General features: G+C 37.0%; 1 protein-coding gene across 1 annotated transcript in view; it reads right to left on the reverse strand.

Moving 5' to 3' along the window:
* Window positions 1–10161, reverse strand: part of CCDC172 (coiled-coil domain containing 172) — a 49901-nt gene extending 39740 nt beyond the window's left edge. The window contains exons 1-2 of the mRNA XM_065894912.1: window positions 10083–10161; window positions 9783–9868 (exon numbers count right to left, since the gene is read on the reverse strand). Coding sequence (XP_065750984.1) covers window positions 9783–9868; window positions 10083–10161 — 165 coding nt within the window. The remainder of the gene's footprint in view (window positions 1–9782; window positions 9869–10082) is intronic.
* Window positions 10162–16754: the final 6593 nt, after the last annotated feature.

The raw sequence follows: 16754 nt of genomic DNA on the forward strand, positions 1-16754 counted from the left end.
AAGGGATAATTCCTCTGATTTGACTCTTAAGTCTCTCAAAGGCAAAGGCCATGTACTGTTCATCCTAAACTGCTGCCTGTCTGATCTGGGTCTTTAGCAATGAGTAGCCACGTGATTTTCCAAACTCAAGGTACTAACTTTGTTGTAAAGGTCATCCAACTGGTAAAGCAGAAGAACAAAGAAATGAAGCATTAATAACTTCATTAAACATATGTAACACATACTCATTAAACTAGTTGAAATAATAGAGCCAGGAGACTTTATGTGAATCATACCTTCAGTTTCCTGTTACTAAGTCTTTAAACTTTTGTATATTCTCATCCTTTCCTTATTCCTTTCTTTTACACTACACTATAGCTGTTAAGAGCAAGGGCTCTCTAGTTACCCCAATATAGATTCAAACCTTAAAGCTATTACTTACCACTTGTGTGACCTCATGAAAGTTAGTTAAATTTCTGAGTCTTGATTTTCTCAAATGAATCAGAGTAAAAATACTACCATCCTCATAGGGTTCTTGTTAGAATTAACTGAGATAATGTTTGTAAAATGATTAGCATAAGGCCTGATATATAGTATTTACTAATGTTACCTATTTTGTTTAGTTTTTACAACAGAATAGGTATCCCTCCTCTTGTCTAAGGCCAATTCTTACCTTATGCTCTGGATCCCATCCTCCTTCCAGCATTCCTTCCTTCCATCTTTTCTCTCTAGTGTTTATCTCCAACCTCTCTCTATAGGGCCCTTCCCACTAATATGCATAAAAACAATAATAATGATGAAGATGCTGATGATGACAATAATGATGATACAAGAGATGATGGGATTTGAAGCATAGGTGGAGGAACTGTCCACTGTCAGAAAAAAAAAAAAAGGCACCTTCTCCATAACAGGAAAGAGAAAGGAGAAGTTTCTCCACTTAGGCAGGTTTGGAGATCTGTATGTGGGAAAATAAAAGATTTCCTTTTGGATGATTTCTATTTTCTCTTTGAAATAAAAGGCAAAGTTATCATGAGAGTTAAGTAGTTGAGAAGAGAGGATAAAATACATGAGAAGAGTAAAGGTTTACAACAGTCACTGCAGAGAGTGAGAAAGAGAAATGCAGCAGTTTTCCTGGCAGTGTGGAGGTCACAGCTGAGGCTGAAGCTAACGTCCATATGTGTATACTGGATCCAAAATCTCCTGGAATCTCCTGAGTGCTGCCATAGTAGCAAATAACTGACTCATCATTATGGAAATAGGTAGTTGAGGTAGAATGGAGAAAAAGGTCACTGAAAATCTGGAGACCAAAGAACTAACAGGCCATGTTGGTAGCTGAATAGTACATATAGACGATGACATCATCCAAGATAATGGCAAGAGTTGAAACAAAGTGGAAGCCTGAGAGCCACGTGCTAAATTCTAAAGAACAAGGGATAATTATCCTTTGTGAGGATAATTATCCCTTGTGAGATAGTAGGATGACAGAAAAGAGGAGGGGGGAAAGTTGGCAGAGTCTAGAATATAGCATTAACTATCACAATCAAGTAGAGAAATAATGTCCTGGAAGCATCTATGGGGAGTGAAGAGACCATCCGTCAAACCATCAACTATGAGGTATCTTGGGTGTGAAAGAAAAATCATCTTCCATAGAAGAGATGCCAGACTCAGATATACATTGACTGGCTATGGAATTGTACAACTGACCAAGGCGAATGTAAAAGGGGAAATATGCCTAAACCTCTTTATTACAACTTTAAAAAATCAGCTATACATGTTCAAGACAGGAGAAATTTGTAAAGGAATTTCATGTGAAAAAGTCATAGAGACTAAAAGCAATTAAGTACAACTATCCTCAAAAGTGTCTTGGATGACACAGTAGACCACATAGATTTAACTGATATTTACAGGACATTCCATCCAAATACAGCAGATTACAGTTCCTTCTCAAGTGCACACAGAACATTCTCTAGGATAGATCACATTTTGGGTCACAAATCAAGCCTCGGTAAATTTAAGAAAATTGAAATCAGATCAAGCATCTTTTCTGTCCACAGCACTATGAGATTAGAAATAAATTACAGGGAAAAAAACGTAAAAAACACAAAACACATGGAGGCTAAACAACACGTTACAAATAACCAAGAGATCACTGAAGAAATCAAAGACAAATGACAATGAAAACACGATGATCCAAAACCTATGGGATGCAGCAAAAGCAGTTCTAAGAGGTAAGTTTATAGCAATACAATCCTACCTCAAGAAACAAGAAAAATCTCAAATAAACAATCTAACCTTACACCTAAAGGAACTAGAGAAACAACAAACAAAACCCAAGGTTAGTAGAAGGAAAGAAATCATAATGATCACAGCAGAAATAAATGAAATAGAAACAAAGAAAATAGCAAAGATCAATAAAACTAAAAGCTGGTTCTTTGAGAAGATAAATAAAAGTAATAAACATTTAGCCAGACTCATCCAGGAAAAAAAAAGACAGGACTCAAATCAATAAAATTAGAAATGAAAAAGAAGAAGTTACAACAGACACCGCAGAGATACAAAGGATCATGAGAGACTACTACAAGCAACTACATGCCAATAAAATGGACAACCTGGAAGAAAAGGACAAATTCTTAGAAAAGTACCTTACAAGACTGAACCAGGAAGAAACAGAAAATATGAACAGACCAATCACAAGCACTGAGATTGAAACTGTGATTAAAAATCTTCCAACAAACAAAAGTCCTGGACCAGACAGCTTCACAGGTGAATTCTATCAAACATTTAGAGAAGAGCTAACACCTATCCTTCTCAAAATCTTCCAAAAATCTGCAGAGGAAGGAACACTCCCAAACTCATTCTACGAGGCCACCATCACCCTGATACCAAAACCAGACAAAGATACTACAAAAAAAGAAAATTACAGACCAATATCATTGATGAATATAGATGCAAAAATCCTCAACAAAATACTAGCAAACTTAATCCAACAACACTTTAAGAGGATCATACACCATGATCAAGTGGGATTTATCCAAGGGATGCAAGGATTCTTCAATATACACAAAACAATCAATGTGATACACCATATTAACAAATTGAAGAATTAAAACCATATGATCATCTCAATAGATGCAGAAAAAGCTTCTGACAAAATTCAACACCAATTTATGATAAAAACTCTCCAGAAAGTGGGCATAAAGAGAACCTACCTCAACATAATAAAGGCCATGTACAACAAACCCACAGCAAACATCATTCTCAATGGTGAAAAACTGCAAGCATTTCCTCTAAGATCAGGAATAAGACAAGGATGTCCATTCTTGCCACTATTACTCAACATAGTTTTGAAAGTCCTAGTCATGGCAATCAGAGAAGAAAAAGAAATAAAAAGAATACAAATTGGAAAAGAAGTAAAACTGTCACTGTTTGCAGATGACATGACACTATACGTACAGAATCCTAAAGATGCCACCAGAAAACTACTAGAGTTAATCAATGAATTTGGTAAAGGTGCAGGATACAAAATTAATGCACAGAAGTCTCTTGCATTCCTATACACTAACAACAAAAGATCAGAAAGAGAAATTAAGGAAACAATCCCATTCCCCAAGCAACGAAAAGAATAAAATACCTAGGAATAAACCTACCTAAGGAGGTAAAAGACCTGTACTCAGAAAACTATAAGACACTGATGTAAGAAATCAAAGATCACAAAACAGATGGAGAGAGATACCATGTTCTTGGATTGCAAGAATCAATATTGTGAAAATTACTATTCTACCCAAAGCAATCTACAGATTCAATGCAATCCCTATCAAATTACCAATGGCATTTTTTTACAGAACTAGAACAAAAAATCTTAAAATTTGTATGGAGACAAAAAGACCCCAAATAGCCATAGCAATCTTGAAGGAAAAAAATGGAGCTGGAGGAATCAGACTCCCTGACTTCAGACTATACTAAAAAGCTACAGTAGTCAAGACAGTATGGTACTGGCACAAAAACAGAAATATAGATCAATGGAACAGGATAGAAAGCCCAGAGATAAACCCACACACTTATGGTTAACTAATCTATGATAAAGGAGGCAAGGATATACAATGGAGAAAAGACAGTCTCTTCAATAAGTGGTGCTGGGAAAACTGGACAGCTACACATAAAAGAATGAAATTAGAACACTCCCTAACACCATACACAAAAATAAACTCAAAATGGATTAAAGACCTAAATGTAAGGCCAGACACTATAAAACTCTTACAGGAAAACATAGGAAGTTTGACATAACTCACAGCAAGATCTTACACAAAAATAAACTCAAAATGGATTAAAGACCTAAATGTAAGGCCAGACACTATGAAACTCTTACAGGAAAACATAGGAGTTTGATATAACTCACAGCAAGATCTTCTTTGATCCGCCTCCTAGAGTAATAGAAATAAAAACAAAAATAAACAAATTGGATCTAATGAAATTAAAAGCTTTTGCATGGGGCTTCCCTGGTGGCGCAGTGGTTGAGAGTCCGCCTGCCGATGCAGGGGACATGGGTTCGTGCCCCAGTCTGGGAAGATCCCACATGCCGCGGAGTGGCTAGGCCCATGAGCCATGGCCGCTGAGCCTGTGCGTCCGGAGCCTGTGCTCCGCAACGGGAGAGGCCACAACAGTGAGAGGCCCGCGTACCACAAAAAAAAAAAAAAAAAAGCTTTTGCATGGCAAAGGAAACTATAGACAAGATGAAAAGAAAACCCTCAGAATGCGAGAAAATACTTGCAAACAAATCAATAGACAAAGGACTAATCTCCAAAATATATAAACAGCTCATGCAGCTCAATATTAAAAAAACAAACAACCCAATCAGAAAATGGGCAGAAGACCTAAATAGACATTTCTCAAAAGAAGACATACAGATGGCCAAGAGGCAAATGAAAAGCTGCTCAACATCACTAATTAATAGAGAAATGCAAATCAAAACTACAATGAGGTATCACCTCACACTGGTTAGAATGGGTATCATCAGAAAATCTATAGAGAACAAATGCTGGAGAGGGTGTGGTGAAAAGGGAACCCTCTTGCACTGTTGGTGGGAATGTCAATTGATACAGCCACTATGGAGAACAGTATGGAGGTTCCTTAAAAAACTAAAAATAGAATTACTATATGACCCAGGAATCCAATGACTAGGCATATACCCAGAGAAAACCATAATTCAAAAAGACACATGCACCCCATTGTTCACTGCAGCATTATTTACAATAGCCAGGTCATGGAAACAACCTAAATGCCCACTGACAGATGAATAAAGAAGATATGGCACATATATACAATGGAATATTACTCAGCCATGAAAAGCAACGAAATTCGGTCATTTGTAGAGATGTGGATGGACCTATAGACTGCCATACAGAGTGAACTAAGTCAGAAAGAGAAAAACGAATATTGTATATTAACGCATATATGTGGAATCTAGAAAAATGGTACAGATGAACTGGTTTGCAAGGCAGAAACAGAGACACAGATGTAGAGAACAAACATATGGACACCAAGAGGGGAAAGTGGGGTGTGGGGGTGGTGGTGGGATGAATTGGGAGGTTGGGATTGACATATATACACTGACATGTATAAAATGGATAACTAATAAGAACCTGCTCTATAAAAAATAAATAAAATTTTTTTAAAAAGTGTCTTGGTCACAACTAACAACTATAGGTATGTATTAAATTGTGATAAGGAGAATTTCTACTTTATTTTTTAAAATTAAGATTAAATAATTCACATGTATTGTTATTTAAACAAATGTAAATTAGAGAGGGAAAAAAAATGCCTTTCTTTTTTTTTTTGCGGTGCGCAGGCTCAGCGGCCATGGCTCACGGGCCCAGCCGCTCCGTGGCATGTGGGATCTTCCCAGACCGGGGTACGAACCCATGTCCCCTGCATCGGCAGGCGGACTCTCAACCACTGCGCCACCAGAGAAGCCCCAAAATGCCTTTCTTTTATCTACGTTTTTATGCAACTTTTAATCAACAGTAAAATTAAACTCAAGTAGGACGTAAATTTTTCTTTGATTAAACTTTTAAAAAAAGGAAAAAATCTCAATTACAAAGCTCTATTTCAATATTAAAAATGATAATAATTTGTGATTTTGTTCTTTCCCGAATTGGGTAATAGAGTACTAACGGATATGACTTTGCCTGCTGTTCTGGGAGGGTTCCTAACTCTTATTAATTAAAAAAAAAATGAATGAGTATATTTTGAAGTGAAGTAAATGAAGCCACCTTAAGTTACTTGTTTATTTCAATATCACTTTCCTTTAAAAATTCATGGAATATTATTTCATTAGTGTTATGATGTTTATGCAATAGTTTAAAACTGGAGAAGAAAAAAAATAAAACAGCCTCAGACTTTCCTCCATTTACTTCTTCTTGAGGGAGTACGGCTTTATGTTAGGTTTTATGTAATATGTTTATAAAGATTAAATGCCCCAATTTTAACTATATGCTACTATTTTTAAAAAGAAAAAACTCGGGCTTCCCTGGTGGCGCAGTGGTTGAGAGTCCGCCTGCCGATGCAGGGGACACAGGTTCGTGCCCTGGTCCGGGAAGATCTCACATGCCGCGGAGCGGCTGGGCCTGTGGGCCATGGCCGCTGAGCCTGTGTGTCCGGAGCCTGTGCTCCGCAGCGGGAGAGGCCACGGCAGTGAGAGGCCCGCATATGGAAAAAAAAAAAAAGAAAAGAAAAAACTCTTTTAGATGCTAAAAAGAAACAACAAATGTTCTGTGAGTCCTTAATTTTGATTTTCTCTGTCACTGATACTATAAAACCTTTCCTTGATGATCAGAAGCTTTAGGTATATTGGTAAGCATTAACGCAAATCCTGAGCATGTTCTTGTCTTTCTGTTTTCATATTACCAAACCTAACCAGGTATACTATAGCTCTCTAATTCACAAAGTACTCATACTGTATAATCTGAGACTTTTGCAACCATATATTTTAAAGGACTCATTGAGCCCTGAAAGGCAAATGCTATCATTTAAGTTCTAATTACATGCTACCTGGGTTTTACAGAACAGAAAAAAATACTGTACTTCCTGAATACATTTTTTGACCATGAGCAACTTCCAAAATAAATGCCCAAAATATTTTCTGAATGTATCATTGTGCAGATAGCTCAAGCACTTGCCTACTCAAATTATGTTCTAGTTTCTCCTTATGCTGCTTCTACTTGATAAATTGGTCAATAAATGCCAAGTCAAATACTCAAGTAAATATATTTTCATTGTTATTGGCAGACATATAATTAACTCTGAGAATAAAAGAAACAAGAAATCAATTTATGATTACTTCTTCAGTTCTTCTCATTAGTCAGTTACACTGTAATTGTGGCTCCACTTTAAAAATCTTTATACACACACACACACACACACACACACACACATACCCCATGTTGACTATATTATAAATCAAATTATTTCAAATTATTTCAATTACAAATTAGTACTGTAGAACTAATTAGAACTCCACATGTAAATTTTATTAGTAGAAAGCAATTGTATTACTAACCACATATATGAGCTGATTAAATGCACAAATATGCACATATATGTGCATTTTATGAGCCTATATTAATTAGTAATTTCAGCAAATGTTTTAAACAATGCTAGGGATTTGTTCTGTCTTCTCTTAAGTATAACTATTTGAATCAGCTTTTTTATGTATGTGTATATATCAACAGACTACATTTCCATTTTCAGGAAGACAGACTGTTAACTGAGAAAATATTACAAAGAGTAAAGCTACTTTTTTCCAAAGAAGATATTCGGAAGAGTAAACCTTTTTTTTTTTTTTTTTAACATTTGTTATCTATCAGGTCAGTATCTTCACCAATCTGGGGAAAATACATTTGCACAAAAACTTACATAACTGCACTTTTAGAAATACTGCCCTTGACTAGAGGCAAAAGCTTCAGAGACACTATTATATGTGAATTTCATGAAGAAAAAAGTTTAAGATGAGCCCCCAAAATCTGTTTTAATAAAATATGCTGTCATTACTCAATTGTTACTTTCATTACTGCCATTTGTTTTTAGATTATAATACCATGGACAAGTCATTTAACCTCTCATTTTCCTCCCCCAAAAAGGGGGATTAACAATGGTGCCTCATCACAGGATCCCTGGCAGGATTAAAAGAGTTAATACAAATGAAGCACTTAGAACAGTGCCCAGCACACAGTAAGTGTTCAGTAAGTGTTAGCTATGCATTACCTAACTGCCTATGTTTTGCCTATTACTTATATTAACTTCTAGTTACCAATCCCGAAAGTATCTTAATTCTTTTTAAAGAAAAATTTAAGCTACATCATGACATTCTTAATGCTTTGCCCATGCCATCAGCTTTTAGCATTGTTTTTAGCAGCTAGTTTATCTGCTACTCACAGGCAAAACAAGACCTAAGGTCTCACTGAATATTTCCAAATTCTACTGATATTTTAAAAGACAGCGCTCTCCCTATTAGTACTCATTAATTCATTCAAAACACTAATGTATACTGTGTGCTAGGCACGGAATACAGGCTGTGGGAATAAAAGATGGTTAAGAAAAGAATTCCAAATACATTGCTCACAAAATAGTGAGGGATACAAACACAAACACAAGCATGTACTGTTGTTTAATTGTAAGGTGGTATACAAATGCTATGATAAAACAAATTTTCCAAGATGTACAAGGGAGGGCTCACAGGTGATGTTTGAACAAGACTTGGAAGGAAGAACAGAAGAAGCTTGCAAGGTGGAGAAAGAATCTATGATTATTTTATCCAAAAAGAGAACTGGAAATTTCTCACAGTGGTAAGTCTATTTGACTTATTTTAGCAAAGAGACTTCCTCAAACAGATTTCCCACTGTACACTGCTCGCATCGTTTATCTTTAGGAGTTGAATAAATATTTTTGTATGGCTGTCTGCTGCCACCCATAGCTAGACCTTCATTGTGACATACCTGGATGACGTTCTTAGTTCCCATCCTCCCAGAGCTCAGAGAGATTTTCCTAAACCCCTTTTATCACACCATTCCATTGTCAAAAACCTGCAATGGTTTCCTCCTATTAATACCTAGGTATCAGCCCTCTGCTTTGGGAGATTTCTCTTCCCAATATGCCTTGGCTATGCCTCCCTTTTGTTCATATTCTCCCGGTGCCCCAAATACTTTTCTCCTACTACTTCTCTTTGCTTCTCAAAAAATTCTACCCACACTTCAAAATCCTCCTTCAAGAAGCCATCAGATTCCCTTGTTTCTATGTAAAACAACAGAACTTTACAAATGCTGCAGAAAAAAGTGAAATACTAGTGGAAAAACGATCCTTTTGGACGAAGGCCACGTCCAAAATGTGGTAGAAGACTGAAAAACAGATGGCAGAGACTCGTTTGAAAGTTACATTCAACTGTTATATCAACACAGAACACTTCTTAAATTACTTATTATTCAAAATTTATTTCCCGCACCAACTCCTTAATTGAATAATTCTTTTTTCAATGGCATTGCGCTCTTTTGAAACGTTAACCATCCCACAACACGGACAATGAACTCTTCATTACTTAAACTGGTTTCTTCAGGACAAATTCATGTTAGGACGGAAGGCGTCACCAGCTTCAGAACTTTAATTACCAGACAACAGGGAACTACACTCACTAACACAATAGCGTGCTTCGTAATCGACGGACAACTAGTTAAATATCAATAGCAACGTATCCTCCAAAAGTCAAGCGAAAACACTTTTTCAAGTGATAATGACCATGCTCTACATGTCAATACCTTAGATTCCAACTTGATTTTCTCTTCATTCAGCTCCTCTGCTGCTTTCTTAATTTTTCCACGACATCTGTTTATTTCCGACCTGACTGTAAGACAAATTAAATGCTAAACACGTCCATCTTTCTAGAGTCCCCGTTTCTGGGGCCTGTGATAAGACACCTTTCAGCTGTCCTTCCCTCCACGTGGAAAGCCGCCTGCCGCCCCCCCCCGCCCCCCCCCCCGGCTCGGCCCACTGCCTCCTGATTCCCTCTGCCTCCAAGCCCCCGGCTCCAAGACCAGAGGCCCCCGCGAGCGCCCGACCTTGTCGCATCAAGCGGCGATTCTCCTCCGCCAGGTGCTCGGAGAAGATGATGTGCTGAAACAGGGACTCCAGACTCATCTCGGGCTGGGCTTAAATATTTTATAACGGAATCTGAGGATCCTGAAACGCACAATAAAGACTTATTCCAGGACCACTCCTAGCTCGGCCTCCAGGGGCCCGTCCCCCGCCCACACCAAGGACTGGGCCCACGCGGGGTGAGGTGAGGCCTCGAGGCTCCTGACGCCGCGAACCCCGCTCCGGGCCTCCGTGGCTTCCGTTACGAAGGGCAAACCCGCTTTGTTCTCCCCGGCGCCCTTGTTTCTCCTGGGACCTGTCTCAGGCTGCCTTTTTCCCCTGGCTGAGCGCAGCTCCCCTTAGACGAGGCCTTGGCCCCTATGCGGGTTCTTTTTCGTTTTTGTGGCAGGGAAAAACAAAATGGAGGCCCTGAGGCCTCCGCTTGGGTGCGGTTTCGAAAGGGCAGCAGCCCTTCCCTTTCTGCGGTCGGCCTTTTCCTCTCATTCCACCCCCGCCAAGCCCCCTGTTCGAGGAGAAGGTCCTCAAAGTGCACTTTATCTCTGCAGAACATGTACTTGAAACAATTCTGTGGGCTGCAGAGCTTGCAGAAGTCTGGGGCCAGCGCCTCAGTCGCCGGGTCTGGGTCTGGTGGGAAGTGACACTACGGCGTCTCCTTGGGTCCATTGCGCGTTCGGGGGTTTTGCTTTGTTTTGCTCTGGCCATGTGGCCCCCAAAGGTCTTTAGGTCGTGCTTGGAGTTGGGCGGGAATCTATCGCCAAGGCATGAACGCAGTGTTATAATAAAGTACAAAGTACCGGTGATCCTAAATATAAACTTTTGCAAAGTCTTATCCTTTGACCATGGGAAAGACTGCTATAAATGTGCAATGTCTGACATTCGCCTTAATCATTCCTTTGTAATCAGGGCATACCTTTTTTGTCTGCTTTGAAATTGATCATTGCCTTTTGTTATCAAGCTGCAGTAATATTAACACTTCAATATCTGCGCAGGATGTGTCAGAGACCAAACTGGTTGCTAATTAAAGCTTAAACATGAAAGGCACGTTGGGACTTTGGTATGGGATTTTTTAATTAAAAAATAAAATATTTTTAATTTTTAGCAGGTCAAAATATTAAGATTATAATAAACATTTGACTTTATATCTGAATGTTAAATTGAAACTGGCTAAACTTTAAAAATATTTAGTATTAAGTAAAAAAAATAGTAAATGTAAATTCTGTTACATCATCTGTATAATAAAAATTAATATTTCATTAATGCTGTAGTATAGTCGGTTATAAATGCTAACCTTTTCCAAATTTCCACCTAAATTTCCATCAAGCCATGTATGCATAAAACTTAATTTTTAAACTTTATTGTAAAAGAATGCATACTGAAAAGTGTAATGAAGTAGAAAAGAATTGCCCATGAATATATCATTCAGAAGCAAATAGTAATAACATTTTGGTTGTTGCCTTCAGGTAATTCTCCTCATCTTGCATTTTTTCTTTACAAATATATTGTGAATATATTGCAAATAAATAATAACGGTAGTTATTATTTTATTTGCCAGGTACTATTCTGAACACTGTAAGCCCTTTTGAGATGATTTTTACTGTAACCTTCATAGCATAGTTGAGGAAACTGAGGCACAGAAGTAAGTATCTTGCCAAGGTCGCCTGTCTAGTATGTGGCAGAACAGGATTTGAAATCAAGCAATCTGAGATCAGAGGCCATGGATTTGATTTTGGATTCTGCTCTTTTTCACTCTTACTATATCACAAGCGTTTTACCATCTCATGGAAAACTCTTCATTAATACATTTTTGTAACTTCATAATCCTCCGTCATATGGATGCATATGTAAAATTTAGATATGTTGAAATAAATTTGACTCTTTTATCTGTTCAAGATTGGGAAACAAAGCTGAAATTGTGGTGTGAACCATTTTCTTTGAGCACTCGTTTGCAGGCTTATGAGCTGTGCCACAGCAGCCATCAAAGGAAACAGCTTCCAGAAGATAAATTATATTACTAATTAATATTACTCCTTTCAGAATTATTTCCCGTGGACTTGCACAGGGAGCATCCTCACAAGGAAGCTGGTTTTCAAAAGCATGCAGCTCTTTAACATTCCAATTTTATTAGTTACACTCAAACTCACATTTATTATTTAACATGCTCTTTCTGTACTGAAACTTGGCAGAGTGAAATTTGGGCAGCCTTTAGGGAGCCCAGTTGCCTCACTCACACAGGAGTATGGAAGAGAATGCTGCTGGGAATTCTGGGAACGGGGCATGGGAAAAATGGCTTCTTCATCCTGCGTAGTCTTCTTCACATCCCACAATATTTTGGTGCTTTTAAATCCCAAGTTTGAGTCTTCTTAGAGGTACCACAACTATAGGCATTAGCAGGATTTTTTATTTATAGAAGCCAACATGTTTATGCAAGGTCACAATTCAAATTTTAAAAGTGTTTCATAATAATAAAAGTAACATATTAAGATGTTGCTATCATATATCTAGCTTTATGCATACATTTTCTGTAGTGTTAAGATTTTTTTTCTTATAGATATACATGCTGATTATATTCTATAATGTTCAGAGCAAGAGTACATTACTTAAATTTATGCCAAATAAAAATGGTACAAGACATGGTAAAACTAGGACATTCTATTTTTTGAAAATGTATCTTATAAGCCTCAAAAAAAGATGCTTCATTCAACAACTGTTTAACGAGTGTCTGCTATTCATTCAACAAATATTATTGAGCATCTCCTATGTGCCATATTAGAGAAACAACAACAGGATTTAATAAAAACAAAACTACATAAAAAGTATTTTTCTTCCCCCAGATATTTCTAACCTCATTGGAGAATTATTATATTTTTCAGCATTTTGGCAGCAGTATAAACAACTGCTTTCAGAGTTTCAACAGATGTTCTTTAGAAAGAAAGCCAATTATTTGCATTATGATACCCACATGATTCTCAGATCGAAACTTTCCGTCTGTACATGTTTCATTGAACTGCGTACCCATGGAATATAAAAGTCGAGATCATTCACTGTCTCTCAACCTCGTATTTTTGTTCATAATAACACTAGCACCTGGGTTATTGAGCCGTCGATAATTGCTTTGCTAGGAGGCCTTATATAAGGCTATATTGCTCTTGTGATTTAAAATGCATTTCCTTTCCTTTCTTAGATTGATGACTTCCCTAAATTCTAAACCAGGCGTACAAATACCCACTAGCCCAGGGCATATGTATTGCAATGAAAAGAAGAAAAGTAATTCATTTATTTTATGATTTTTTTAGGGCATCTGCCAAAAAGAAAAAAAAAATGTGGGTTCAACCAAGTTAACAACCACTTATTGACTATCTACTAAGCGTAAAATCTCTGGTAGGTACTATGGAGGACAAAATTGAAAGATACAGGCCCTGCCCTCCTGGAGGTCATAATCTACCAAATGAGACATAGCATGCACGACTCCTAGTGGGCTGTGTATAAGAGCTTCACGCTGGTGCTATGGAGGTATGGCAGGGGGAGAAAGAACTAGTCTGATGTAGGTAATCTGGGAAGGCTTTTCAGGAGGGGATAAAACATGAGCTGGATTTTAAAGGAGAGTGAAACTTCAGTATAGCAAGTAAGGGAGAAAAAAAGCAGAAAGTCAGATGACGCCAATTTTTGGAGTGTTTAACATTTTTATGCATATGATGGAGATTCATGTAATGTTTGCTAGCTGGTGAGTGGCATGTCAGAATTGCTTTATGCAATGGGTTAGAAACACTAGAAACAAAGAGACTAACAGCTAACATCTGTTAATAAGTATGTTCCAGCCACTGCCTGAGACCTTGACATGTCTTCATTATTTTAATAAATCCAACAGTCCAATAAGATCAATGTTTTTATTATTTCCACGTTACAATTAGAGAACCGAGGCAGAGGGAGCTCAGTAACTTGTCCAAGGTCACATATACTAGCTAAGAAGTGGCAGAATCAGGATTTGAACCCTGATAGTCTCTTAAGGCAAACCCTTAACCACTTCATCTACTGCCTCCGAAAGCAAGAGGCTGGAGAAAATGAGACTATTTAAGCAGCTGTGTTATATTTCAAGGCATATACATTTCCTAAAAAAAGTTTATTACCAACACATTAAGGTCTTTTTTAAAGACATTTTCAGATTTCTAGAATTTGGATTAGTAACAGAATGTATCTTTAACAAATTAAAATCAAATGTGATATAAAGAAAACTAATTGAAAATGGATCATGCCTTGTTGTAAATGCTTATTTAACCAGCTACATATTAGTATACAAAGTACCATATTAGTTTCTTATTATTTTTATTAGGTTCCTAGGGCTGCTATAACAAAGTACTACAACTGGATCGTTTAAAAACCACAGAAATTATCCATTCCCAGTGCTGGAGGCCAGAAGTCTGAAATCAGCGTCAGCAGAGTTGGTTCCTTCTGGGCCCTCTGCGGGAGCATCTTTTCTGTGCCTCTTCTTAGCTTATTGTCCTTACTGGTAATCTTTGGCATTCCAAAACCTTTGACAGATGCATCGCTCCTATCCCTGCCTCTATTTTTCCTTGGCGTTCTCGCTGTGTCTCTGCCTCTGTGTCTGTTCTCCTCTCCTTATAAGGATACCAGTCATATTTGACAAAGGGCCTACCCTACTTCAGTATGGCCTTATCTTAGCTAATTCCATCTCTAACAACCCTATTTTCAAATAAGGTCACATTCTAAGTTACTGGGGGGTTAGGACTTCACGTATCTTATTGGGGATCACAATTCAAACTGTAACAAACCTTAAAAGTTAAGTCGTGGGAAAGAGTTATGATTTTTTTTTAATTTTAAGATTTATTTCTATTGATATTACAATCAAAGCATTTTTAGTGGTTTAATGGACTTTAGAAAATATCTTGCACAGTCCTTTTATTTTTTAGACGTTAACACTGAGGCCTGGAAGATGATGGATTTCCCCAACATTGCACAGACAGTTAATGTCAGAGCTAAGTCTAGAACTCCCTCCTAATTCCTTCTGCTGCAACAAAAGATCTTTTTTGTTCACCAGTGGCTTTCAACTACTTCAGTTAAAACAACTCCTCTTTTATCTTTTTTCTGTATTGAACTTTCTAGTAAGAATTTGAAGAAAAGGTATAACAACTAGGGTACAGAGCAGGCCTCAGGCAATTTAACTACTGCAAGAGTTCCACCCCATTAAGGAGATTAGATAGATAGATAGATAGATATAGGGAAATAGACAGAGAAACAGAGACAGACACACACAGAGATAGGTAGATAGATGTAGAGAAAACATATATGCAGACATACATATACATACATATATAGATACTCACATATATATGATAAAATCATATATATATAATATAAATGCTTAAAGGTGTGAATTTTATTTTCAGACACTTCTACAATAGAAATGAAAGTAAACTGTCAATTCTTAATTACTGATTAAGAAAAGCAAACTTTTTTCTTTGGTTGTAAAATATATTGCATGAAGAAATTCCATTAACACATTAGGAGTCATTCAATACCAAAGTCTTTGGAAGAAGAAAGCTGTAGTTTAGCCAGTGAACTTGATTTTCACATTGTCAGAGCCCAGAGCCCAGCACAAGACCCAGGAGGGCTACTCCATGTGCCCTACCCAAGAGATTAGACTGTCAGGCCCAGGAAATGAAAATAAAACAAAAGTTAGAAACCACTGTTCTCCACCTTGTACAATTCATTTCTTTAATAAATATTTACTGGGTATACACGTAAGGCAAGTAAGAACTTGGGATTGCAAAGAAGAATAAGCAAGGGGCTTGAAATCTGGTTTTATCAAGTTGTAGTTTCCATGACAATAAATTTAAGTGGCCGGGGATTACGTAGGAAGAATTAAAAGATAAATGTAAGACTTTTTGTTTGCTTGCTTGTTAGTTTTCTTACCAGTTACTTTAGTCATTAATGTATTCTTTGCCTACCTAATAAGTGCATGGCTACTTAGTAAGTAATTGACTCTTTAGTTATTAAGCCGAAATTTAAACCAACAATCAATATATTCTACTCTAATCTCTTTTTACAATTTTTATGAAAATTTCTATTAATTTCAGTGAGTTAATCATAGTGACTATTTGGAAATGTGGCATAAATTTCAATATTTCTACTACTTTTTATGAATTATTCACAGTGACTCTTTGGAAAGTTTGGAAAAAATGTACATATATACATATATTGTACATGTGTAGGTAGAGTGAACCATAAACCCTATATCTTCTTAAAATAATTTGAAAAACTGCTCATTTATCAGGATAAAATTACTTGATGTTTCCAATGTTTAAAATGAATTTAGTGGCCTTAGTGCAAAAATATTACATTTTAAAAGCCAAACACTGCCATTATTTTCCCTTCAGGATGCCACAGACAGTTCGGAATGTTTTATCATTGCTTACATGTCTCAGAAACCTTATCTTTTATTTGACATTGCAGGTGCTTCGATGATAGGATTTGGAAACTGTGTAAGATGGTTAAAGGAAACAATTAATTAGCATTTAAATAAAAGAGCTCCCTAAGAAACCTTTTAAACAGAGAATAAGCTGATGATGTAACAGGTGATAGTAAGCAGTTCTGGAATAGAATTGAAGGAGATGAATAAA

The sequence above is a fragment of the Phocoena phocoena genome, chromosome 16 (genome assembly GCF_963924675.1).
Source record: "Phocoena phocoena chromosome 16, mPhoPho1.1, whole genome shotgun sequence".
Classification (NCBI taxonomy): Eukaryota; Metazoa; Chordata; class Mammalia; order Artiodactyla; family Phocoenidae; genus Phocoena; species Phocoena phocoena.